General features: G+C 46.3%; 1 protein-coding gene across 1 annotated transcript in view; it reads left to right on the top strand.

Annotated features, from left to right (window-relative positions):
- The window catches only part of LOC121840389 (sideroflexin-1-like), a 55286-nt gene extending 29941 nt beyond the window's left edge, over positions 1 to 25345 (top strand). Inside the window, exons 9-11 of the mRNA XM_042303427.1 lie at positions 13530 to 13579; positions 24436 to 24483; positions 24621 to 25345. Coding sequence (XP_042159361.1) covers positions 13530 to 13579; positions 24436 to 24483; positions 24621 to 24717 — 195 coding nt within the window. The 3' untranslated portion in view covers positions 24718 to 25345. The remainder of the gene's footprint in view (positions 1 to 13529; positions 13580 to 24435; positions 24484 to 24620) is intronic.
- Positions 25346 to 26509: the final 1164 nt, after the last annotated feature.

Raw genomic sequence — 26509 nt, 5'->3', positions numbered from 1 at the left:
TAAGTCTCACTACACCTGCTGTATTTTACATGACAAATAAATCTTGATTAGATTTGTTAAATACCTGCACTGTTTTGTCTTTCACTTCATTTCTTGGTGCACAAATAAACCTAACATTTAACACTGCATTTTAAAAGAATTTAGAATATAAAAAAACATTTAAAATGCTGAGTGCATATTGCAGTAGAAGCATATCTAAACGGAGGAGACACAGACTGGTTGGTCTTTACCGCTGTTCATGAGAGGGATGTTGATGCAGCCGGCAGCAGCAACAGCAACGAAGGGAAATCAACCTCCCCACAGGGGAGATATGTGCTGACAACAACAACAACAGGTAAAACAGACAGGATGAAATTCGACTCATATCTAAGAGAATGATTAGGGCTTATTGTTCCAAAGCTGAAAGCTCTTTGTGCATGTCTGTGATGGTTATGATGAGTGGTATCTGTTTCCACAATGGGAATACTGTATGAATTATACAACATTTTCTCTCTCTTTCAACACATTGACTAACCAGCAAAGCAGGCAACATATGTAGACTATTTCTATTCATGGTTACTATGCACTTCTATTCATGGTTACTATGCACTTCTATTCATGGTTACTATGCACTTCTATTCATGGTTACTATGCACTTCTATTCATGGTTACTATGCACTTCTATTCATGGTTACTATGCACTTCTATTCATGGTTATTCACATGGTTACTATGCACTTCATTCACTTCACTATTCATGGTTACTATGCACTTCTATTCATGGTTACTATGCACTTCTATTCATGATAACTATTTTGGACATGATAACCACTCATGATATGACTTGTGAGTAGCTACTTTGATAACACTCCCATGCGATGTGGTTGATGGTAAATGAATGAATGAGAACAGGGTTTCTATGGGTTAATACCTTTGTTAGTGCATTTAGTCCTAGAGCCGTGCTACTGCCCCTGTGGTAGCAGATACATAGGCTGTGCCAAGCTGACTGCAAATGAGAAATGCATTCATAAATTCACATATTCATACTCATTCACATATTATCCTAACTTCACAAAACATTAAAAGGGCTTTAATGGGTACCAGAAACACACCAAACAAAAAACTACAAAATGACATCAGCTAAAACTACAGGCCAGCATCAACTAAAACTACAGGCCAACATCAACTAAAACTACAGGCCAACATCAACTAAAACTACAGGCCAACATCAACTAAAACTACAGGCCAACATCAACTAAAACTACAGGCCAACATAAACTCACAGGCCAACATCAACTAAAACTACAGGCCAACATCAACTAAAACTACAGGCCAACATCAACTAAAACTACAGGCCAACATCAACTAAAACTACAGGCCAACATCAACTAAAACTACAGGCCAACATCAACTAAAACCACAGGCCAACATCAACTAAAACTACAGGCCAACATCAACTAAAAACTACAGGCCAACATTAACTAAAACTACAGGCTTCACATCAACTAAAACTACAGGCCGACATCAGACCAAAACCATGAGGTACTGACATCAACCAAAATCACAGCTTCATTATCAACTAAAACTACAGGCCGATATCAATCCAAAACTACAGTTTACATCAACTAAAACTACAGGCCGACATCAACTAAACTAAAACTCAACAAAACCACAGGCCGACATCAACTAAAACTACAGGCCGAATATCAACCAAAACTACAGGCCGACATCAACTAAAACCACAGGCCGACATCAACTAAAACTACAGGCCAACATCAACTAAAACTACAGGCAACATCAACTAAAACTACAGGCCAACATCAACTAAAACTACAGGCCAAACTACAGGCCAACATCAACTAAAACTACAGGCCAACATCAACTAAAACTACAGGCCAACATCAACTAAAACTACAGGCCAACATCAACTAAAACTGCAGGCCAACATCAACTAAAAACTACAGGCCAACATCAACTAAACTGCAGGCCAACATCAACTAAAACTACAGGCCAACATCAACTAAACTACAGGCCAACATCAACTAAAACTACAGGCCAACATCAACTAAAACTACAGGCCAACATCAACTAAAACTACAGGCCGACATCAACTAAAACTACAGGCCAACATCAACTAAAACTGCAGGCCAACATCAACTAAAACTACAGGCCAACATCAACATCAAAAACTCTCAACTAAACTACAGGCCAAACTACAGGCCAACATCAACTAAAACTACAGGCCAACATCAACTAAAACTACAGGCCAACATCAACTAAAACTACAGGCCAACATCAACAAAACTCACAGGCCAACATCAACTAAAAACTACAGGCCAACATCAACCAAAACTGGCCAACATCAACTAAAACTACAGGCCGACATCAACTAAATTCATGCGTCATCATCAACTAAAATTACAGGTCGACGAGGAAATTAATTAAAGTTAGCTCACCGAATATGGCACACGCGATCTGACATTCCGTGCAGCCATTTGGTTGAGATGCTTGGTTTTCTCAGACATTTTAAATGACTTAATTACTTTTTAAGAAGCTTTTCCTTTCAATTATTATCGTTTGTTACACTGACCACGCTATGCCTATCCTCTCTACTGTTTCTTTAGCAATATTTTAATTTTAAGAAAAAGTTAATATTGCGTGTGTGTATTGTTTTATATAGTTCTTCGAACAATAATCACACTTAGAATGTTGCCGTAAGAATATAAAGTAGAATAGCCTCGATATAGAAATTGTAACACCAACTTACTTAACCGAGAGAGGAGACTCCACTCCTCTATTGCGTAGTTGACTATTGCATTGAAGGACTGATTGCCCTGAGAGAGAGAGAGACTTCAATTAGACTACAGCTGGAGCTGTCTCGAGGAGAGAGAGACTTCACCAGACTACAGCCGAGTTTGCCCTGAGGAGAGAGGAGAGAGACTTCACTGATTACAGCTGAGCTGTCCTGGGAGGAGAGAGAGAGAGAGAGGACACTTCACCAGACTACAGCTGGAGTTGTCCTGAGGAAGAGAGAGAGAGAGAGAGAGGACACTTCAATTCAGACTACAGCTAGGTTGTCAGGGGTGAGAGAGAGAGAGAGAGGGAGAAGAGGGGACACTTAGAATTAGACTGAGGCAGGATGATGAGGAAAACATATATTGTGAGAGATTAGGCACCTAACCCTGACAAATACGGATGTCTTTGTGTACAAAAGCAAGGAGTATAGAGATATCAGAAGAGACGGAAACCATTGGGTAATAGCGGACATAACAGTGACAGCGACAAGCACACATCTGCCTGTTCTCAGACAGACCATCCAAACATTGCACTCTGTACCGATTTATATCGACGATGAGAAAGATAGAACCGCCAGTGACTCCATGACATAACCTGATATCTTTTCACAATATCCTGTAAACCTACAATGACACTATCATCTAATAGAACAGCCCACTATCATTCATTCTGACAGAACAGTCTTATCACTCATCATCTCACCCTAATATAATACGCCCTGGTCAAAGTATTTTGTGTTCATTCATGCATTTGCTCAGGTGCGGCATGGGCTCTTTTGACACTGTGGTGCGTTTGTCTTGTCAAGGGGGATTGCAGCTTTCAGCGGGTTGCCCAGCAAAGTTCATGGCCGTCTGGGATACTCACCTAGATATCGCTGTCTCTGATTGAACCATATCTAGGCAGCCACGCGATTGTCCTGCGCAACCATGTGTACTCGCTGTTAGCTTGCCAGATAGCTGCTCCCGGCTCGCTTTCTATTGCTCTTCAGTCTTCATTAAACATGACGCACGACACGCTGCAAGCCTGTCCTATTCTCATCACCACTAGAAAACATCATATCATACGGCGCAAATAGGCAGCACAGCAGCAGGTTTATTGCGGCGCAGCAGGAGCAACAGCAGCAGCAGCAGGCAGCAGCAGAGGCAGAGGCATGGCAGAGAAGCAACAGAGGCAGCAGCAGCATTGGGAGAGGCTGCATCAAATGATTTGGGAGGAGATCTGACGGACAGAGAGCCATGATGGAATACACTACTAGCGATGCTGAGTTCGAGAGTGTGGATATTGAGTCAGAGTAGAGACCAAGCCCACACCTTTCTCTCTACTCTGTCCAATACATCCTCCACACTCTCAGACTCAGCACTCTGCTTCGCCGACAGCTCCAATTCCATCCATGGCTCTGCCCAGGGTCCTTGTCCGTCAAGGATCTCCTCCCAAGTCCATTTATCCAAAGAGTGCAGCCTCTCCCAATGCTGCTGCTGCCTCTGTTGCTTCTCCTGCTGCTGCCTCTGCTCCTGCTGCTGCCTTTGCTGCTGCTGCTGTTGCTCCTGCTGCACCTGTCGCTTCTCCTGCTGCTGCTGTTGCTGCTGCCTCTGTTTACCACGCCGCTTGGTCCTTGGTTGGTGGGTGATTCTGTAACGGTTTTCTAGTGGTGATGAAAGAGAGTCGGACCAAACTGCAGCGTGTCGATTGCGATCCATGTTTAATAATAACAAAGAACCACGAACTTACAAAAAACAATAAACGAAACCGAAACAGCCTATCTGGTGCAAACTAACAACGAAGTACACATAGGACACTAAGGACAATCACCCACGACACCCTCAAAGAATATGGCTGCCTAAATATGGTTCCCAATCAGAGACAACGATAAGCATCTGCCTCTGATTGAGAACCACTCCAGACAGCCATAGACTTTGCTAGACAACCCACTAAGCTACAATCCCAATACCACCACCAAAACCCCAAGACAAACACACCACAATTTCAAAACCCCATGCCACACCCTGGCCTGACCAAATACATAAAGATGAACACAAAATACTTTGACCAGGGCGTGACAGTTATAAGACTGTTATATTAGAATGAATGATAGTGTTATAAGACTGTTCTATTAGAATGAATGATAGTGTTATAAGACTGTTATATTAGAATGAATGATAGTGTTATAAGAATCTCATTGTAGGTTTACTACAGGATGTTGTAGAAAAAGATATCAGGTTATGTCATGGGTCACTGGCAGTTCATATCTTTCTCATCATTCATTCTCATCAGTCAACACAGAGTTGCAATGTTTTTGAGATGAGTGTAATTGAGAAGCTGGGTAGATCAGTGGTTGTGTGGTGTGCTGTCACTGTTATGTCCGCTATTACCCAATGGTTTCCCATCTCTTTCTGATATCTCTATACTCCCTTGTTTTGTACACAAAGACATCCGCATTTGTCAGGGTTAGGTGCCTAATCTCTCGTCAATATATGTTTTCCTCATCATCCCGTCTCAGTCTAATTTAAGTGTCCCCTCTCTCTCCCTCTCTCTCTCTCTCTCACCCCCCCCTGGACAACTCCAGCTGTAGTCTAATTGAAGTGTCCTCTCTCTCTCTCTCTCTCTCCTCAGGACAACTCCAGCTGTAGTCTAATTGAAGTGTCCTCTCTCTCTCTCTCTCTCTCCCTCAGGACAACTCCAGCTGTAGTCTAATTGAAGTCTCTCTCTCTCTCTCCTCAGGACAACTCCAGCTGTAGTCTAATTGAAGTCTCTCTCTCTCTCTCCTCAGGACAACTCCAGCTGTAGTCTAATTGAAGTCTCTCTCTCTCTCTCCTCAGGACAACTCCAGCTGTAGTCTTATGGCAGTGGATCAATCAGTCCTTCAATGCAATAGTCAACTACACCAATAGGAGTGGAGATGCTCCTCTCTCAGTTAAGTAAGTTGGTGTTACAGTTTCTATATCAGGGCTATTCTACTATATTCTTACAGCAACATTTTCTAAGTGTGATTATTGTTCAGAAGAACTGTATAAAAAAAACAATACACACACACACCAATAAATAACTTTTCTTAAAATTAAATATTGCTAAAAGTAATTAGAAAAGAGATGGAGGGCATTCAACCAACGTGAGTCGAGGTGTAACCAAAACATTTGATAATAATTGAAAAGGAAAAAGCTTCTTAAAAGTAATTAAGTCATTTTAAAATCATCTGAAAACTAAGCATCTCAATAAATAATACACAGGTATGTCAAATCACGTAATGCCATATTCCAGTCTGAAGGAAGTATTCTTTGAATTAATTTCCCTCAGTCGGCCTGTAGTTTTAGTTGATGTTGGCCTGTAGTTTTAGTTGATGTCGGCCTGTAGTTTTAGTTGATGTTGGCCTGTAGTTTTAGTTGATGTTGGCCTGTAGTTTTAGTTGATGTTGGCCTGTAGTTTTAGTTGATGTTGGCCTGTAGTTTTAGTTGATGTTGGCCTGTAGTTTTAGTTGATGTTGGCCTGTAGTTTAGTTGATGTTGGCCTGTAGTTTTAGTTAATGTTGGCCTGTAGTTTTAGTTGATGTTGGCCTGTAGTTTTAGTTGATGTTGGCCTGTAGTTTTAGTTGATGTTGGCCTGTAGTTTTAGTTGATGTTGGCCTGTAGTTTTAGTTGATGTTGGCCTGTAGTTTAGTTGATGTTGGCCTGTAGTTTTAGTTAATGTTGGCCTGTAGTTTTAGTTGATGTTGGCCTGTAGTTTTAGTTGATGTTGGCCTGTAGTTTTAGTTGATGTTGGCCTGTAGTTTTAGTTGATGTTGGCCTGTAGTTTTAGTTAATGTTGGCCTGTAGTTTTAGTTGATGTTGGCCTGTAGTTTTAGTTGATGTTGGCCTGTAGTTTTAGTTGATGTTGGCCTGTAGTTTTAGTTGATGTTGGCCTGTAGTTTGGCCTGTAGTTTTAGTTGATGTTGGCCTGTAGTTTTAGTTGATGTCGGCCTGTAGTTTTAGTTGATGTCGGCCTGTAGTTTTAGTTGATGTCGGCCTGTAGTTTTAGTTGATGTCGGCCTGTAGTTTTAGTTGATGTCGGCCTGTAGTTTTAGTTGATGTCGGCCTGTAGTTTTAGTTGATGTCGGCCTGTAGTTTTAGTTGATGTCGGCCTGTAGTTTTAGTTGATGTCGGCCTGTAGTTTTAGTTGATGTCGGCCTGTAGTTTTAGTTGATGTTGGCCTGTAGTTTTAGTTAATGTTGGCCTGTAGTTTTAGTTGATGTTGGCCTGTAGTTTTAGTTGATGTTGGCCTGTAGTTTTAGTTGATGTTGGCCTGTAGTTTTAGTTGATGTTGGCCTGTAGTTTTAGTTGATGTTGGCCTGTAGTTTTAGTTGATGTTGGCCTGTAGTTTTAGTTGATGTTGGCCTGTGTTTTAGTTGATGTTGGCCTGTAGTTTTAGTTGATGTTGGCCTGTAGTTTTAGTTGATGTTGGCCTGTGTTTTAGTTGATGTTGGCCTGTAGTTTTAGTTGATGTTGGCCTGTAGTTTTAGTTGATGTTGGCCTGTAGTTTAGTTGATGTTGGCCTGTAGTTTTAGTTGATGTTGGCCTGTAGTTTTAGTTAATGTTGGCCTGTAGTTTTAGTTGATGTTGGCCTGTAGTTTTAGTTGATGTTGGCCTGTAGTTTTAGTTGATGTTGGCCTGTAGTTTTAGTTGATGTTGGCCTGTAGTTTTAGTTGATGTTGGCCTGTAGTTTTAGTTGATGTTGGCCTGTAGTTTTAGTTGATGTTGGCCTGTGTTTTAGTTGATGTTGGCCTGTAGTTTTAGTTGATGTTGGCCTGTAGTTTTAGTTGATGTTGGCCTGTGTTTTAGTTGATGTTGGCCTGTAGTTTTAGTTGATGTTGGCCTGTAGTTTTAGTTGATGTTGGCCTGTAGTTTAGTTGATGTTGGCCTGTAGTTTTAGTTGATGTTGGCCTGTGTTTTAGTTGATGTTGGCCTGTAGTTTTAGTTGATGTTGGCCTGTAGTTTTAGTTGATGTTGGCCTGTGTTTTAGTTGATGTTGGCCTGTAGTTTTAGTTGATGTTGGCCTGTAGTTTTAGTTGATGTTGGCCTGTAGTTTTTTGTTTGGTGTGTTTCTGGTACCTATTAAAGCCCTTTTAATGTTTTGTGGTTAGGATAATATGTGAATGAGTATGAATATGTGAATTTATGAATGCATTTCTCATTTGCAGTCAGCTTGGCACAGCCTATGTATCTGCTACCACAGGGGCAGTAGCCACGGCTCTAGGACTAAATGCACTAACAAAGGTATTAACCCATAGAAACCCTGTTCTCATTCATTCATTTACCATCAACCACATCGCATGGGAGTGTTATCAAAAGTAGCTACTCACAAGTCATATCATGAGTGGTTATCATGTCCAAAATAGTTATCATGAATAGAAGTGCATAGTAACCATGAATAGAAGTGCATAGTAACCATGAATAGAAGTGCATAGTAACCATGAATAGAAGTGCATAGTAACCATGAATAGAAGTGCATAGTAACCATGAATAGAAGTGCATAGTAACCATGAATAGAAGTGCATAGTAACCATGAATAGAAGTGCATAGTAACCATGAATAGAAGTGCATAGTAACCATGAATAGAAATAGTCTACATATGTTGCCTGCTTTGCTGGTTAGTCAATGTGTTGAAAGAGAGAGAAAATGTTGTATAATTCATACAGTATTCCCATTGTGGAAACAGATACCACTCATCATAACCATCATGACATGCACAAAGAGCTTTCAGCTTTGGAACAATAAGCCTTAGCTAATCATTCTCTTAGACTGTATAGATCAATTTCATCCCTGTCTATCTGTTTTACTCCAACCTGTTGTTGTTGTTGTCCAGCACATATCTCCCCTCGTAGGGAGGTTAGTTCCCTTCGTTGCTGTTGCTGCTGCCAACTGCATCAACATCCCTCTCATGAGGCAACGGTAAGACCAACCAGTCTGTATCTCCTCCAGTTTAAAGATATACTTCTGCAAATATGCACTCAGCATTTTAAATGTTTTTTTTTTTTATATTCTAAATTCTTTCTAAAATGTAGTGTTAAATGTTAGGTTTTATTTATTCGCACCAAAGAAATGAAGTGAAAGACAAAACAGTGCAGGTATTTAAACAAATCTAATCAAAGTTTATTTGTCACGTGCGCCAAATACAACAGGTGTAGTAGACCTTACAGTGAAATGCTTACTTACAGTCTAACCAATAGTGCAAAAAAGGTATTAGGTGAACAATAGGTAAGTTAAGAAATAAAACAACAGTAAAAAGACAGTGAGTAGTGAGGCTATATACAGTAGAGGCTATATACAGTAGAGGCTATATACAGTAGAGGCTATATACAGTAGACAGGTTATATACAGTAGAGGCTATATACAGTAGACAGGTTATAAACAGTAGAGGCTATATACTATAAACAGTAGAGGTTATAAACAGTAGAGGGCTATAAACAGTAGAGGCTATAAACAGTAGAGGGGCTATAAACAGTAGAGGCTATAAACAGTAGAGGGGCTATAAACAGTAGAGGCTATAAACAGTAGAGGCTATAAACAGTAGAGGCTATAACAGTAGAGGCTATAAACAGTAGAGGCTATAAACAGTAGAGGCTATAAACAGTAGAGGCTATAAACAGTAGAGGGGCTATATACAGTAGAGGCTATAAACAGTAGAGGCTATATACAGTAGAGGCTATATACAGTAGAGGCTATATACAGTAGAGGCTATATACAGTAGAGAGGCTATATACAGTAGAGGCTATATACAGTAGAGGCTATATACAGTAGAGGCTATATACAGTAGAGAGGCTATATACAGTAGAGGCTATATACAGTAGAGGCTATATACAGTAGAGGCTATATACAGTAGAGGCTATAAACAGTAGAAGCTATATACAGTAGAGGCTATAAACAGTAGCGAGGCTATATACAGTAGAGAGGCTATAAACAGTAGAGAGGCTATAAACAGTAGAGAGGCTATATACAGTAGAGAGGCTATATAGAGTAGAGAGGCTATATAGAGTAGAGAGGCTATATAGAGTAGAGAGGCTATATAGAGTAGAGAGGCTATATAGAGTAGAGAGGGTATATAGAGTAGAGAGGCTATATACAGTAGAGGCTATAAACAGTAGCGAGGCTATATAGAGTAGAGTCTATAAACAGTAGAGAGGCTATAAACAGTAGAGAGGCTATAAACAGTAGAGAGGCTATAAACAGTAGAGAGGCTATAAACAGTAGAGGCTATATACAGTAGAGAGGCTATATAGAGTAGAGAGGCTATATAGAGTAGAGAGAGGCTATATAGAGTAGAGAGGCTATATAGAGTATAGAGGCTATATAGAGTAGAGAGGCTATATAGAGTAGAGAGGCTATAAACAGTAGAGGCTATATACAGTAGAGGTTATATACAGTAGAGGCTATATACAGTAGAGGCTATATACAGTAGAGGCTATAAACAGTAGAGGCTATATACAGTAGAGGCTATATACAGTAGAGGCTATAAACAATAGCGAGGCTATATAGAGTAGAGTCTATAAACAGTAGAGAGGCTATAAACAGTAGAGAGGCTATAAACAGTAGAGAGGCTATAAACAGTAGAGAGGCTATAAACAGTAGAGAGGCTATATACAGTAGAGAGGCTATATAGAGTAGAGAGGCTATATAGAGTAGAGAGGCTATATAGAGTAGAGAGGCTATATAGAGTAGAGAGGCTATATAGAGTAGAGAGGCTATATAGAGTAGAGAGGCTATAAACAGTAGAGAGGCTATAAACAGTAGAGAGGCTATATAGAGTAGAGAGGCTATATAGAGTAGAGAGGCTATATAGAGTAGAGAGGCTATATAGAGTAGAGAGGCTATATAGAGTAGAGAGGCTATATAGAGTAGAGAGGCTATAAACAGTAGAGGCTATAAACAGTAGAGAGGCTATAAACAGTAGAGAGGCTATATAGAGTAGAGAGGCTATATAGAGTAGAGAGGCTATAAACAGTAGAGGCTATATACAGTAGAGGCTATATACAGTAGAGGCTATATACAGTAGAGGCTATAAACAGTAGAGGCTATAAACAGTAGAGGCTATATACAGTAGAGGCTATAAACAGTAGAGGCTATAAACAGTAGAGTCTATAAACAGTAGAGTCTATAAACAGTAGAGAGGCTATAAACAGTAGAGAGGCTATAAACAGTAGAGAGGCTATATAGAGTAGAGAGGCTATATAGAGTAGAGAGGCTATATAGAGTAGAGAGGCTATATAGAGTAGAGAGGCTATATAGAGTAGAGAGGCTATATAGAGAGGCTATATAGAGTAGAGAGGCTATAAACAGTAGAGAGGCTATAAACAGTAGAGGCTATATACAGTAGAGGCTATATACAGTAGAGGCTATATACAGTAGAGGCTATAAACAGTAGCGAGGCTATATAGAGTAGAGTCTATAAACAGTAGAGAGGCTATAAACAGTAGAGAGGCTATAAACAGTAGAGAGGCTATAAACATTAGAGAGGCTATATACAGTAGCGAGGACACACAGTAGAGAGGCTATATACAGTAGCGAGGACACACAGTAGAGAGGCTATATACAGTAGCGAGGACACACAGTAGAGAGGCTATATACAGTAGTGAGGACACACAGTAGAGAGGCTATATACAGTAGTGAGGACACACAGTAGAGAGGCTATATACAGTAGTGAGGACACACAGTAGAGAGGCTATATACAGTAGCGAGGACACACAGTAGAGAGGCTATATACAGTAGAGAGGCTACATACAGACACCAGTTAGTCAGGCTGATTGAGGTAGTATGTAGATGTGGTTAAAGTGACTCTGCATAGATGATGAACAGAGAGTATTTAACACCATAAAGTGGTGTGCAGGTGAGGCTGGAAACCCAAAAAGGACTGATATGAAAATCACACCACAAATATAATAATAATACAAATGTTCAATCAGCTAAACAAAGCATATTAAATATAATTGTACATTTATATACTCAGTATAGATGTGTGTGTGTGTGTGTGTGTGTGTGTGTGTGTGTGTGTGTGTGTGTGTGTGTGTGTGTGTGTGTGTGTGTGTGTGTGTGTGTGTGTGTGTGTGTGTGTGTGTGTGTGTGTGTGTGTGTGTGTGTGTGTGTGTGAAAAGAGTTAGGCTACATGGAGGGAATTATTGTGTAGTTTGGTTCATCAGGCTGAATCCCAGTCTTTGCATGAAGTTATTGAGGGATGATGAGGTTTTGGCAATGTGAAGATAAGAATTCCAGAGTATGGTACCTCTGTAAATGTTTGAAATATTGATTAGGTGTCTTTACAATGCTCAATTTTACCTTACCCATAGGTCACACACAACTTATTGACATTTACGTTATTCCTTCCACAACTTGGACAAGGTTTTTGAAAGAAAGTGTCTATATCATCGAAGCCAGTTCCTATAATAAATGTGTACTTTATTTTCCTTCTTTTATTGTCCAGGGAACTGAAACACGGCATTCCGATAACAGACGAGAACGACAACCGGTTAGGAGAGTCAACCACCGCCGCTAAGCAGGCCATCTCCCAGGTGGTGGTGTCTAGAATCCTCATGGCCTCTCCTGGAATGGGTATGTATGACGTAATGGGCTTTAGGACCAATCTGGCAACCCATGCGATCTGTGACTCCAACATGGCAACTCAATAGGATAAACTGGAAAGGATAAAAGCTTGAAATCAACCATGTTGTCAGGTAAAATATAATGTTTGTAAACATTTATAAAAGATGACGATTTTATTTCACTATTCTGTTTTTCAGCTATCCCTCCATTTTTAATGAACACCTTGGAAAAGAAAGCCTTCCTAAAGGTATTATTCACATCATTTATCACTTTATTTATTCAAGTATGATCACATGTATTGTATATTCACTTACTTTCTCATATCTATGATGGCAGCCAGCCTTACTTTCTCATATCTATGATGGCAGTCTGCCTTACTTTCTCATATCCATGATGGCAGTCAGCCTTACTTTCTCATATCTATGATGGCAGTCTGCCTTACTTTCTCATTTCTATGATGGCAGTCTGCCTTACTTTCTCATATCTATGATGGCAGTCTGCCTTACTTTCTCATATCTATGATGGCAGTCTGCCTTACTTTCTCATATCTATGATGGCAGTCTGCCTTACTTTCTCATATCTATGATGTATATTCACTTACTTTCTCATATCTATGATGGCAGCCAGCCTTACGTTCTCATATCTATGAATGCAGTCTGCCTTACTTTCTCATATGTATGATGTATATTCACTTACTTTCTCATATCTATGATGGCAGTCAGCCTTTACTTTCTCATATCTATGATGGCAGTCAGCCTTTACTTTCTCATATCTATGATGGCACGAAGCCTTTTGATAAGTGGCTTTACTAGAGAGTGTGTATATATATTGGCCTGTCACTGTGTTGCGTTAGCCATCGAGGGACTCCGTAGCAGTCTTCTAGGCACAGTCAGCGGCTAAATCCAAATGCTTCAAAGTCATTTCCTTTCCTATGTGTCCTATTTCCTCATCCTGATTCAAACTAACTGGATAGGTAGAACAAAATGGTGTACACTAAGCAATAACCCACAGCCATATTGCCTATAACACTCCAGCCCTTACAGTGGTTAGTGAGTGTGAGGAAAAAATAGGACAGAGCAGAGGAAGCCATTTCAGTGGTTAGTGAGTGTGAGGAAATAGGACAGAGCAGAGGAAGCCATTTCAGAGGAGTGGAATGTATCCCTTTGTTTGTCTCATTGTTTTCTGGTCTTTTCAGAAGTTCCCGTGGATGAGTGCACCTATTCAAGTGGTCTTGGTGGGATTCTGGTAAGTGGCCAGCAATGGACTGCTGATTAACCACCATTTGGACTGTGTAATGGTCTGGGTGTAGCTGGTGCAGAGGAATCAGGCACAGGACAGCAGAGATGAGTAACACAAGTAACTTTACTCAAATATTCCAATAACACGTCGTAATACCGAGCCCACAATAACGGACCGAACATACATAAAACAATCACGCACAAAAACCATGGGGAAAACAGAGGGTTAAATAATGAACATATAATTGGGGAATTGAAACCAGGTGTGTAAAACAAAGACAAAACAAATGGAAAATGAAAAGTGGATTGGCGATGGCTCGAAGGCCGGTGACGTCGAACGCCGCCTGAACAAGGAGAGGGACCGACTTCGGCGGAAGTCGTGACAGTACCCCCCCCTGAGCCGCGCGTTGACACTGACCTCGGGGACGACCCGGAGGACGAGGCGCAGGGCGATCCGGATGGAGACAGTGGAACTCCTGCAGCAACGAAGGGTCCAAAACGTCCTCCACCTGCACCCAGCATCTCTCCTCCGGACCGTACCCCTCCCACTCCGAGGTACTGAAGGCCCCTCGCCCGATGCCTCGAGTCCAGTATGGCTCGAACAGCATACGCCGGGGCTCCCTCGATGTCCAGAGAGGGCGGAGGAACCTCCCGCACCTCAGACTCCTGGAGTGGACCAGCCACCACCGACCTGAGGAGAGACAAATGGAAAGAGGGGTTAATACTGTAATCGGGGGGAGCTGTAACCCGTAGCAAACCTTGTTCAGTCTCCTCAGGACCTTGAATGTCCCCACAAACCGCGGGCCCAGTTCCCAGAAGGGCAGGCGGAGGGGCAGTTTTCGGGTCGAGAGCCAGACCCGGTCCCCCGGTGTGAACACCGGGGCCTCACTGCGGTGGCGGTCGGCCCTAGCCTTCTGATGCCCCACGGCCTGTTGCAGGTGCACATGAGCGGCGTCCCAGGTCTCCTCCGAGTGCTTAAACCATTCGTCCACCGCAGGAGCCTCGATCTGGCTCTGATGCCAAGGTGCCAGAACCGGCCGATACCCCAGTACGCACTGGAAGGGGGAGAGGTTAGTGGAGGAGTGGCGGAGCGAGTTTTGGGCCATCTCTGCCCAGTGGATGAACGCCGCCCACTCCCCCGGCCGGTCATGGCAATAAGACCTCAGAAACCTACCCACATCCTGGTTTACTCTCTCCACCTGCCCGTTACTCTCGGGGTGAAAACCTGAGGTAAGGCTGACCGAGACCCCCAGACGTTCCATGAACGGCCTCCAGACCCTTGACATGAACTGGGGACCTCGATCAGACACTATATCCTCAGGCACCCCTTAGTGCCGGAAGACTTGAGTGAACAGGGCCTCCGCAATCTGTAGGGCCGTAGGGTGACCGGGCAATGGAAGGAGATGACAGGACTTAGAGAACCGATCCACAACGACCAGGATCGTGGTGTTACCCTGTGAGGGAGGAAGATCTGCGAGGAAGTCCACCGATAGGTGCGACCACGGCCATTGTGGAACGGGTAAGGGCTGTAACTTCCCTCTGGGCAGGTGCCTGGAAGCCTTGCACTGGGCGCCCACCGAGCAGGAGGAAACATAAACCCTCACGTCCTTAGCCAAGGTGGACCACCAGTACTTCCCACTAAGACAGCGCACTGTCCTACCGATGCCAGGATGACCAGAGGAGGGTGAAGTGTGGGCCCAATAGATCAAACGGTAGCAGACAGCAGACGGAACGTACAGACACCCAGCTAGACACTGGAGGGGAGTGGGCTCTGTACGTAACGCCCGCTCGATGTCCGCGTCCAGCTCCCACACCACCGGTGCCACCAGGCAAGAGGCCAGAAGTATGGGAGTGTGATCCATGGACCGCTCCTCTGTGTCATACATCCGGGACAGTGCGTCTGCTTTAGCGTTCTGGAAACCTGGTCTGTAGGACAGGGTGAAAACAAAACGGGTAAAGAACATGGCCCACCTCGCTTCACGAGGGTTCAGTCTCCTCTCTGCCCGGATGTACTACAGATTGCGGTGGTCAGTCGAGATGAGAAAAGTGTTTTTAGCCCCCTCAAGCCAATGTCTCCACGCCTTCAGAGCCTTGACAACAGCCAACAGCTCCTGGTCCCCCATATCATAGTTTCGCTCGGCCGGGCTGAGCTTCTTCGAAAAGAAAGCACCGGGGTGGAGCTTTGGTGGCATGCCTGAGCGCTGAGAGAACACGGCTCCTATCCCAGCCTCGGACGCGTCCACCTCCACTATGAACGCCAAAGAGGGATCCGGATGAGCCTGCACGGGCGCCTAGGTAAACCGAGCCCTCAGGTTACCAAAAGCCCTGTCTGCCTCAGCCGACCACTGCAGTCGCACCGGTCCCCCCTTCAGCAGTGAGGTAATGGGAGCTACTCCCTGATCAAAGCCCTGGATAAACCTCCGGTAGTAATGGGCAAACCCTAGAAACCGCTGCACTTCCTTTACCGTGGTGGGAGTCGGCCAACTACGCACGGCTGAAATGCGGTCACTCTCCATCTCCACCCCTGAAGTGGAAAAGCGGTACCCTAGAAAGGAGACTGACTGTTGGAAGAACGGACATTTCTCAGACTTGACGTACAGGTCATGCTCCAACAGTCGACCAAGCACCATGCGCACCAGGGACACATGCTGGGCGCGTGTTGCGGAGTATATCAGAATGTTGTCAACATACACCAACACAACCTGCCAGTGCAGGTCCCGGAAAATCTTGTCTACAAAGGCCTGGAAGACTGATGGATCATTCATCAACCAGTATGGCATGACTCATAGTGCCCTGAGGTGGTACTAAATGCCATCTTCCACTCGTCCCCCTCCCGGATACGCACCAGGTTGTAAGCGCTCCTGAGATCCAATTTTGTGGAGAAGCGCGCCCCGTGCATTGACTCTATCGCACTGGCTATGAGAGGCAGCGGGTAGCTGTACCTCAGGGATTTCGTAGATACCTCGATAGTCAATACACAGGAGCAGACCTCCATCCTTCTTCTTCACAAAAAATAAACTTGAGGAGGCAGGTGAAGTGGAGGGCCGAATGTACCCCTGCCCCAGGGATTCGGAGACATATGTTTCCATAGCCACCGTCTCCTCCTGTGACGGGGGATACACGTGACTCCTGGGAAGTGCTGCGTCTACTAGGAGATTTATTGCACAATCCCCCCGTCAATGGGGTGGTAATTGAGTCGCCCTCTTCTTACAGAAGGCGAGAGCCAAATCAGCATATTCAGAGGGGATGTGCACGGTGGAGACCTGGTCTGGACTTTCCACCGTAGTCACACCAACGGAAACCCCCACAGACCTCCCTGAGCACTTTCGTGACCACCCCTTGAGAGACCTCTGTTGTCACGAAATAGTGGGGTCATGACAGGCCAACCAGGGTATGCCCTGCACCACGGGAAACACAGGAGAATCAATAAGGAAAATACTAATTCTCTCCTTGTGACCCTCCTGTGTAACCATGCCCAGTGGAGCGGTGGCCTCCCTAATTAGCCCTGATCCTAATGGTCGACTATCTAGGGCGTGCACAGGGAAGGGCATATCCACAGGAACAATGGGGATCCCTAAACTATGGGCAAATGCTCTGTCAATAAAATTCCCAACTGGGAATGCGGGGAAAACTCAGGATTATTTATAAACATGTGAGCAACAGGAGGCTCTGTGTGAGCCTGGTGCCGACTCACCTCACACAAGAGTGCCCTGCCTGCTGCCTCGACTTCCAGAGGAACCTCCCCAGCACCGACCAGCAGTGTGCCCCCTGCGGCCACAGATGGTACAGGGAACAGCCCCTCCTCCAGTCGCCCTAAGCGCAGCACCTCCCAGTTCCATGGGCGTGTCGGAGCGGTGGTGCTGACAGGCCCCGATCCGGGCGTCCGCGGGTAGCCAGCAGGTTATCCAGCCGGATTGACAGGTCCACCAGCTGGTCAAACGTGAGAGTGGTGTCCCTGCAGGCCAACTCCCAACGGACATCCTCTCGCAGACTGCACCGGTAGTGATCGATCAGGGTCCTGTCGTTTCATCCCACGCTGGCGACCAGGGGCGTTGGCCCACTCCAGGGCTTTCCCTGAGTGACAGGAGACAAGGACGGACACGCTCTCCATTTTTGAGGTGATTCTGTAATGGTCTGGGTGTAGCTGGTGCAGAGGAGTCAGGTGCAGGACAGCAGAGATGAGTAACACAAGTAACTTTACTCAAATATTCCAATAACATGTCGTAATACCGAGAGCCCACAGTAACAGACCGAACATACATAAAACAATCTTTGAGGTTGTGGACAGGTGTCTTTTATACTGATAACAAGTTCAAACAGATGCCATTAATACAGGTAACGAGTGGAGGACAGAGGAGCCTCTGAAAGAAGAAGTTACAGGTCTGTGAGAGCCAGAAATCTTGCTTGTTTGTAGGTGACCAAATACTTATTTTCCACCATAATTTGAAAATAAATTCATTAAAAATCCTACAATGTGATTTTCTGGACTTTTTTTCTTCTCATTTTGTTTGTCAAAGTTAAAGTGTACCTATGATGAAAATGACAGGCCTCTCATCTTTTTAAGTGGGAGAACTTGCACAATTGGTGGCTGACTGTATACTGTCAACACTGAAGGCCCCGTGACATATACTGTCAACACTGAAGGACCTGTGACATATACTGTCAACACTGAAGGACCCGTGACATATACTGTCAATGCTGTGAAGACCCGTGACATATACTGTCAACACTGTGAAGGACCCGTGACATATACTGTCAACGCTGTGAAAACCCGTGACATATACTGTCAACACTGTGAAGGACCTGTGAGATAGAAATCAAATTTTATTTGTCACATACACATGGTTAGCAAATGTTAATGCGAGTGTAGCGAAATGCTTGTGCTTCTAGTTCCGACAATGCAGTAATAACCAACGAGTAACCTAACCTAACAATTTCACAACAACTACCAACTACCTGCCACATACAGTGTAAAGGGATGAAGAATATGTACATAAAAAAATATATGAATGAGTGATGGTACAGAACTGCATAGGCAAGATGCAGTAGATGGTATGGAGTATAGTATATACATATGAGATGAGTAATGTAGGGTATGTAAACATAGAAAAGTGGCATTGTTTAAAGTGGCTAGTGATACATGTATTACATAAAGATGGCTAGATTCAGTAGATGGTATAGAGTACAGAATATACATAAGACATGAGTAATGTTACGGTTTTCTTCCGGACCAAAATGCAGTGTGGTAATTTTGATACATGTTTACTAACGAAAAAACACGGACAATACAAAAACAAGAAACGTAACGTGAAAACCTCTACAGCCTATCTGGTGACAACTAACACAGAGACAGGAACAATCACCCACCAAACACTCAAAGAATATGGCTGCCTAAATATGGTTCCCAATCAGAGACAAACGAGAATCACCTGCCTCTGATTGAGAACCGCTTCAGGCAACCATAGACTTTGCTAGAAAACCCCACTAAGCCACAATCCCAAAACCTACGAAAAACCCCCATACATAAACACAACACAAAATAAACCCATGTCACACCCTGGCCTGACCAAATAAATATATAAACACAAAATACTAAGACCAGGGCGTGACAGAACCCCCCCCCCCCAAGGTGCGGACTCCCGGCCGCACACTAAAACCCATAGGGGAGGGTCCGGGTGGGCGTCTGTCCACGGTGGCGGCTCCGGCTCGGGACGTGGACCCCACTCCAACCAAGTCTTAGTCCCCCTGTAACGCGTCCTTTGATTGGCCACCCTCGCCGCCGACCTTGGCCTAATAACCCTCACCAAGGACCCCACTGGACTGAGGGGCAGCTCGGGACTGAGGTAGAAGCTCGGGACTGAGGGGAAGCTCGGGACTGAGGGGAAGCTCGGGACTGAGGGGTAGCTCGGGACTGAGGGGTAGCTCGGGACTGAGGGGTAGCTCGGCACTGAGGGGAAGCTCGGCACTGAGGGGAAGCTCGGCACTGAGGGGAAGCTCGGCACTGAGGGGAAGCTCGGCACTGAGAGGATGCCTAGTACCGAGAGGAAGCCCAGTACTGAGAGGAAACTCAGGCAGGTAGTAGGCTCTGGCAGATCCTGGCTAGCTGGTGGTTCTGGCAGATCCTGGCTGACTGGCGGATCCTGGCTAGCTGGTGGTTCTGGCAGATCCTGGCTGACTGGCGGATCCTGGCTGACTGGCGGATCTGGAAGATCATGGCTGACTGGCGGATCCTTGCTGACTGGCGGATCTGGAAGATCCTGGCTGACTGGTGGATCCTGGCTGACTGGCGGATCCTGGCTGACTGGTGGATCCTGGCTGAATGGCGGATCTGGAAGATCCTGGCTGACTGGCGGATCCTGGCTGACTGGCGGATCTGGAAGATCCTGGCTGACTGGCGGCTCTAGCTGCTCCATGCAGACTGGCAGCTCTGGCTGCTCCATGCAGCTCTGGCTGCTCCATGCAGACTGGCAGCTCTGGCTGCTCCATGCAGCTCTGGCTGCTCCATGCAGACTGGCAGCTCTGGCATCTCCATGCAGACTGGCAGCTCTGGCTTCTCCATGCAGACTGGCAGCTCTGGCTGCGTTGAACAGGCAGGAGACTCCGGCAGCACTGGAGAGAAGGAAGGCTCTGGCAGCGCTAAACAGGCGGGAGACTCCGGCAGCGCTGGAGAGGAGGAAGGCTCTGATAGCGCTAGACAGGCGGGAGACTCCGGCAGCGCTGGAGAGGAGGAAGGCTCTGGCAGCGCTAAACAGGCGGGAGACTCCGGCAGCGCTGGAGAGGAGGAAGGCTCTGGTAGCGCTAAACAGGCGGGAGACTCCGACAGCGCTAAACAGGCGGGAGAAACCGACAGCGCTGGAGAGGAGAAAGGCTCTGGCAGCGCTGAACAGGCGAGGCGCACTGAAGGCCTGGTGCGTGGTGCTGGCACTGGTGATACTGGGCTGAGGACACGCACAGGAAGCCTGGTGCGAGGAGCTGCCACCGGAGGACTGGTGTGTGAAGGTGGCACAGGATGGACCGGACCGTGAAGGTGTACTGGAGAGCCTGAGAGCAGGACTGGCACAGGACGTGCAAGGCTAGGTAGGTACACAGGAGGCCTAGTGCGTGAGGGTGGCACAGGATGGACCGGACCGTGAAGGTGTACTGGAGAGCCTGAGAGCAGGACTGGCACAGGACGTGCAAGGCTAGGTAGGTACACAGGAGGCCTAGTGCGTGAGGCTGGCACACTCTTCACCAGCCGACTAACACGCACCTCAGGACGAGTATGGAGCGCTGACCCAGGTGCCATCAAATCCCCGACAAGCTCCGTCGAGCGAATATCGTATCTAAAGCACCAACCTAGCAACTCCCTCATAACTCTCTCCTACACTTTCCCCATTAACTCCTTCACAGTCTCTGCTTCACTCACCTCCAACACCGGCTCTGGTTCTGGTCTCCTCCTTGGCTCCTCACGATAAACAGGGGGAGTTGGCTCAGATCTGAACCCTGACTCTGCCACACTCTCCCTGAGCCCCCCCCCCCAATAAATTTATGGGGCTGACTCTCGGGCTTCCATCCGCGTCGCCGTGCTGCCTCCTCATACCAGCGCCTCTCCACTTTCGCCGCCTCCAGTTCTTCTTTGGTGCGGCGATATTCTCCAGGCTGTGCCCAGGGTCCTTTTCCGTCCAATATCTCCTCCCACGTCCAGAAGTCCTGTGATCGCTGCTCCTCACGATAAACAGGGGGAGTTGGCTCAGGTCTGAACCCTGACTCTGCCACACTCTCCCTGAGCCCCCCCCAAGAAATTTTTGGGGCCGACTCTCGGGCTTCCTTCTGCGCCGCCGTGCTTTTCTCTTCAACTCCATTCTCCTATAGCCCTCCTCGCACTGCTCCAGCGAATCCCAGGCGGGCTCCGGCACTCTCTCTGGGTCGACCGCCCACCTGTCTATTTCCTCCCAAGTCGTATATTCCAAACTTGGTTGCTCCTGCTGCCGCTGCCTGTCACCACACTGCTTGGTCCTGGTGTGGTGGGTGATTCTGTTACGGTTTTCTTCCGTCGAAGGAGAGTCGGACCAAAATGCAGCGTGGTAATTCTGATACATGTTTAATAACGAAAAACCACGAACAATACAAAAACAACAAATGGAATGTGAAAACCTATACAGCCTATCTGGTGACAACTAACATAGAGACAGGAACAATCACCCACCAAACACTCAAAGAATATGGCTGCCTAAATATGGTTCCCAATCAGAGACAACGAGAATCACCTGCCTCTGATTGAGAACCGCCTCAGGCAACCATAGACTTTGCTAGAACACCCCACTAAGCCACAATCCCAAAACCTACGAAAAACCCCCATACCTAAACACAACACAAAATAAACCCATGTCACACCCTGGCCTGACCAAATAAATATAGAAAACACAAAATACTAAGACCAGGGCGTGACAAATGTAAGGTATGTAAACATTATATTAAGTGGCATTATTTAAAGTGGCTCGTGATTAAAAAAATGTACATACATTTTTCCATTATTAAAGTGGCTGGAGTTAAGTCAGTATGTTGGCAGCAGCCACTCAATGTTAGTGGTGGCAGTGGCTCGGGTGGTTGTTGTCCTTGATGATCTTTATGGCCTTCCTGTGACATCGGGTGGTGTAGGTGTCCTGGAGGGCCGGTAGTTTGCCCCCGGTGATGCGTTGTGCAGACCTCACTACCCTCTGGAGAGCCTTACGGTTGTGGGCGGAGCAGTTGCCGTACCAGGCGGTTATACAGCCCGACAGGATGCTCTCGATTGGGCATCTGTAAAAGTTTGTGAGTGCTTTTGTTGACAAGCCAAATTTCTTCAGGCTCCTGAGGTTGAAGAGGCACTGCTGCGCCTTCTTCACCATGCTGTCTGTGTTGATTCAATATGTCCGTAAACACCAGCCAGCTGGTCTGTGCATGCTCTGATGACGCGGCTGGGGACGCCGTCTGGGCCTGCAGCCTTGCGAGGGTTAACACGTTTAAATGTTTTACTTACGTCGACTGCAGTGAAGGAGAGTCCGCCGGTTTTGGTAGCGGGCCGTGTCAGTGGCACTGTATTGCAAGACATCCTGGTCCACGACGGGGCTGATTTTTGTAATCCGTGATTGACTGTACACCCTGCCACATACCTCTTGTGTCTGAGCTGTTGAATTTCGACTCTACTTTGTCTCTATACTGACGCTTAGCTTGTTTGATTGCCTTGCGGAGGGAATAGCTACACTGTTTGTATTCGGTCATGTTTCCGGTCACCTTGCCCTGATTAAAAGCAGTGGTTCGCACTTTCAGTTTCGCGCGAATGCTGCCCTCAATCCACTGGTTTGGGAATGTTTTAATAGTTGCTGTGGGTACGACATCGCCGATGCACTTGCTAATAAACTCGCTCACCGAATCAGCGTATTCGTCAATGTTGTTGTTTGACACAATGCGGAACATATCCCAGTCCATGTGATGGAAGCAGTCTTGAAGCGTGGAATCAGATTGGTCGGACCGGCGTTGAACAGACCTGAGCGTGGGAGCTTCCTGTTTTAGTCTCTGTCTATAGGCATGGAGCAACAAAATGGAGTCGTGGTCAGCTTTTCCAAAAGGAGGGCGGGGGAGGGCCTTATATGCGTCGCGGAGTTAGAATAACAATGATCCAGGGTTTTACCAGCCCTGGTAGCACAATCGATATGCTGATAGAATTTAGGGAGTCTTGTTTTCAGATTTGCCTTGTTAAAATCCCCAGCTACAATGAATGCAGCCTCAGGTTTTGTGGTTTACATAGAGTCAAATGGAGTTTGTTCAGGGCCATTGGGGGAATATATGCGGCTGTGATTATAATCGAAGAGAATTCTCTTGGTAGATAATGCGGTCAACATTTGATTGTGAGGAATTCTAAGTCAGGTGAACAGAAGGACTTGAGTTCCTGTATGTTGTTATGATAACACCACGTCTCGTTAATCATAAGGCATAACCCCCCGCCCCTCTTCTTACCAGAAAGATGCTTGTTTCTGTCGGCGCGATGCTTGAAGAAACCAGCTGGCTGTATCGACTCTGATAGTGTGTCTCGAGTGAGCCATGTTTCCGTGAAGCAAAGAACGTTACAGTCTCTGATGTCTCTCTGGAATGCTACCTTTGCTCGGATTTCATCAACCTTGTTGTCAAGAGACTGGACATTGGCGAGTAGTATGCTAGGGAGTGGTGCGCGATGTGCCCGTCTTCGGAGCCTGACCAGAAGACCGCTTCGTCTGCCCTTTTTACGGCGTCGTTGTTTTGGTTCGCCGGCTGGAATTCGATCCATTGTCCCGGGTGGTGGGCAAAACAGAGGATCCGCTTCGGGAAAGTCGTATTCCTGGTCGTAATGATGGTGAGTTGACGTTGATAGTTCCTCCCTGGGGTACCAACGTAAGAAATAACACGTAAAAAAACAAAATACTGCATAGTTTCCTAAGAATGTGAAGTGAGGCGGCCATCTCTGTCGGCGCCGGAAAAATTCATACAGTCAACGCTGTGAAGGACCTGTGACATATACAGTCAACACTGTGAAGGACCTGTGACATATACAGTCAACACTGTGAAGGACCTGTGACATATACAGTCAACACTGTGAAGGACCTGTGACATATACAGTCAACACTGTGAAGGACCTGTGACATATACAGTCAACACTGTGAAGGACCTGTGACATATACAGTCAACACTGTGAAGGACCTGTGACATATACAGTCAACACTGTGAAGGACCTGTGACATATACAGTCAACACTGTGAAGGACCTGTGACGAGCATGTTTTAAACATGTTTTTAAGCAACAAGCATTATAGCTATGGTATCTAATCTACAGTCTCTAGCGCTATATAATAATGTGTTGCTTGTCTTTCAGCCTGGTGTTTGCCACTCCGCTATGCTGTGCACTGTTCCCCCAGAAGAGGTGAGTGAATCGTCATTGCTAGCTGTGTTGATCAGCTGTGTTGATCAGTATCACAGCAATAATATGTGTTCTCTTTCTCTCTCTCTCTCTCTCCCTCTCTCTCTCTCGCTCTCTTTCTCTCTCTCTCTCTTTTTTAGCTCTATGTCAGTAAGCCGATTGGAGCCAGAGCTTCAGGAGAAGATCCGTGCGAGCCACCCCGGGGTGGAGAGGATCTACTTCAACAAAGGACTATGAGTGTCCAGCTCACCAACAACCCTCCTGGCACTACCATACTACCCTCTCACCATCTGTACTGGTGGCAGACACCATACCAGACACCACCAACCCTCCTGGCACTACCATACTCTCCTCACACCATCTGTACTGGTGGCAGACACCACCAACCCTCCTGGCACTACCATACTACCCTCTCACCATCTGTACTGGTGGCAGACACCAACCCAGACACCACCAACCCTCCTGGCACTACCATACTACCCTCACACCATCTGTACTGGTGGCAGACACCAACCCAGACACCAACCCAGACACCAACCCAGACACCAACCCAGACACCACCAACCCTCCTGGCACTACCATACTACCCTCTCACCATCTGTACTGGTGGCAGACACCAACCCAGACACCACCAACCCTCCTGGCACTACCATACTACCCTCTCACCATCTGTACTGGTGGCAGACACCAACCCAGACACCAACCCAGACACCAACCCAGACACCAACCCCAACCCACCGCCAACCCTCTTCCTCATTCTGCCAAAGTTAAGTTTTGCTTCTCATCCTCAACTGCCCTACTTTTTCTCCTCCTCTCCCTTGTTTCCCTCCTCCCTTCACCCTCTCTCTGTCACCCTCTCCGTCACCCTCTCCCGTCACCCTCTCTCCATCACACTCTCTCCGTCACCCTCTCTCCGTCACCCTCTCTCCGTCACCCTCTCTGTCACCCTCTCTCCGTCACCCTCTCTCCATCACCCTCTCTCCGTCACCATCTCTCCGTCACCATCTCTCCGTAACCCTCTCTCCGTCACCCTCTCTCCGTCATCCTCTCTCCGTCACCCTCTCTCCGTCACCCTCTCTCCGTCATCCTCTCTCCGTCACCCTCTCTCCGTCACCCTCTCTCCGTCACCCTCTCTCCTCCGTCACCCTCTCTGTCACCCTCTCTCCGTCACCCTCTCTCCGTCACCCTCTCTCCGTCACCCTCTCTCCGTCACCTTCTCTCCGTCACCCTCTCTCCGTCATCCTCTCTCCGTCACACTCTCTACGTCACCCTCTCTCCGTCACCCTCTCTCCGTCACCCTCTCTCCGTCACACTCTCTCCGTCACACTCTCTCCGTCACACTCTCTCCGTCACCCTCTCTCCGTCACACTCTCTCCGTCACCCTCTCTCCGTCACACTCTCTCCGTCACCCTCTCCGTCACCCTCTCTCTGTCACTCTCTCTCCGTCATCCTCTCTCCGTCATCCTCTCTCCGTCAGACTCTCTCCGTCACACTCTCTCCGTCACCCTCTCTCCGTCACACTCTCTCCGTCACACTCTCTCCGTCACCCTCTCTCCGTCACCCTCTCTCCGTCACACTCTCTCCGTCACACACTCTCTCCGTCACACTCTCTCCGTCACACTCTCTCCGTCACCCTCTCTCCGTCACCCTCTCTCCGTCACACTCTCTCCGTCACCCTCTCTCGTCACCCTCTCTCCGTCACCCTCTCTCGTCACCCTCTCTCCGTCACCCTCTCTCCTCTTTTTCTATTCCCATGCAGTTTTTTTAATAGTTGACTTTTCTGTCGATTGTATTTTTCTGCCAAAACATTTTCATATTCAAAACAGATGTTTGTGTTCAGTGGAGATCCAGGAAAAAATAACAGGGTCTGTATTCCTGTATTTATAACAATAGCAGTAATCAATATTAGTCAGTCTTAATCGAACTATGATGCCTACTCCAAAATGAAGTTAATTTATTTGCCAAATCTCAACAGCGGTTTGTGAGACCTCAACAAATCATTTCAGAGAATAACAATATGACATACAGT

The sequence above is a fragment of the Oncorhynchus tshawytscha genome, linkage group LG21 (assembly GCF_018296145.1).
Source record: "Oncorhynchus tshawytscha isolate Ot180627B linkage group LG21, Otsh_v2.0, whole genome shotgun sequence".
Classification (NCBI taxonomy): Eukaryota; Metazoa; Chordata; class Actinopteri; order Salmoniformes; family Salmonidae; genus Oncorhynchus; species Oncorhynchus tshawytscha.
This window is presented reverse-complemented; position numbering and strand designations above follow the sequence as displayed.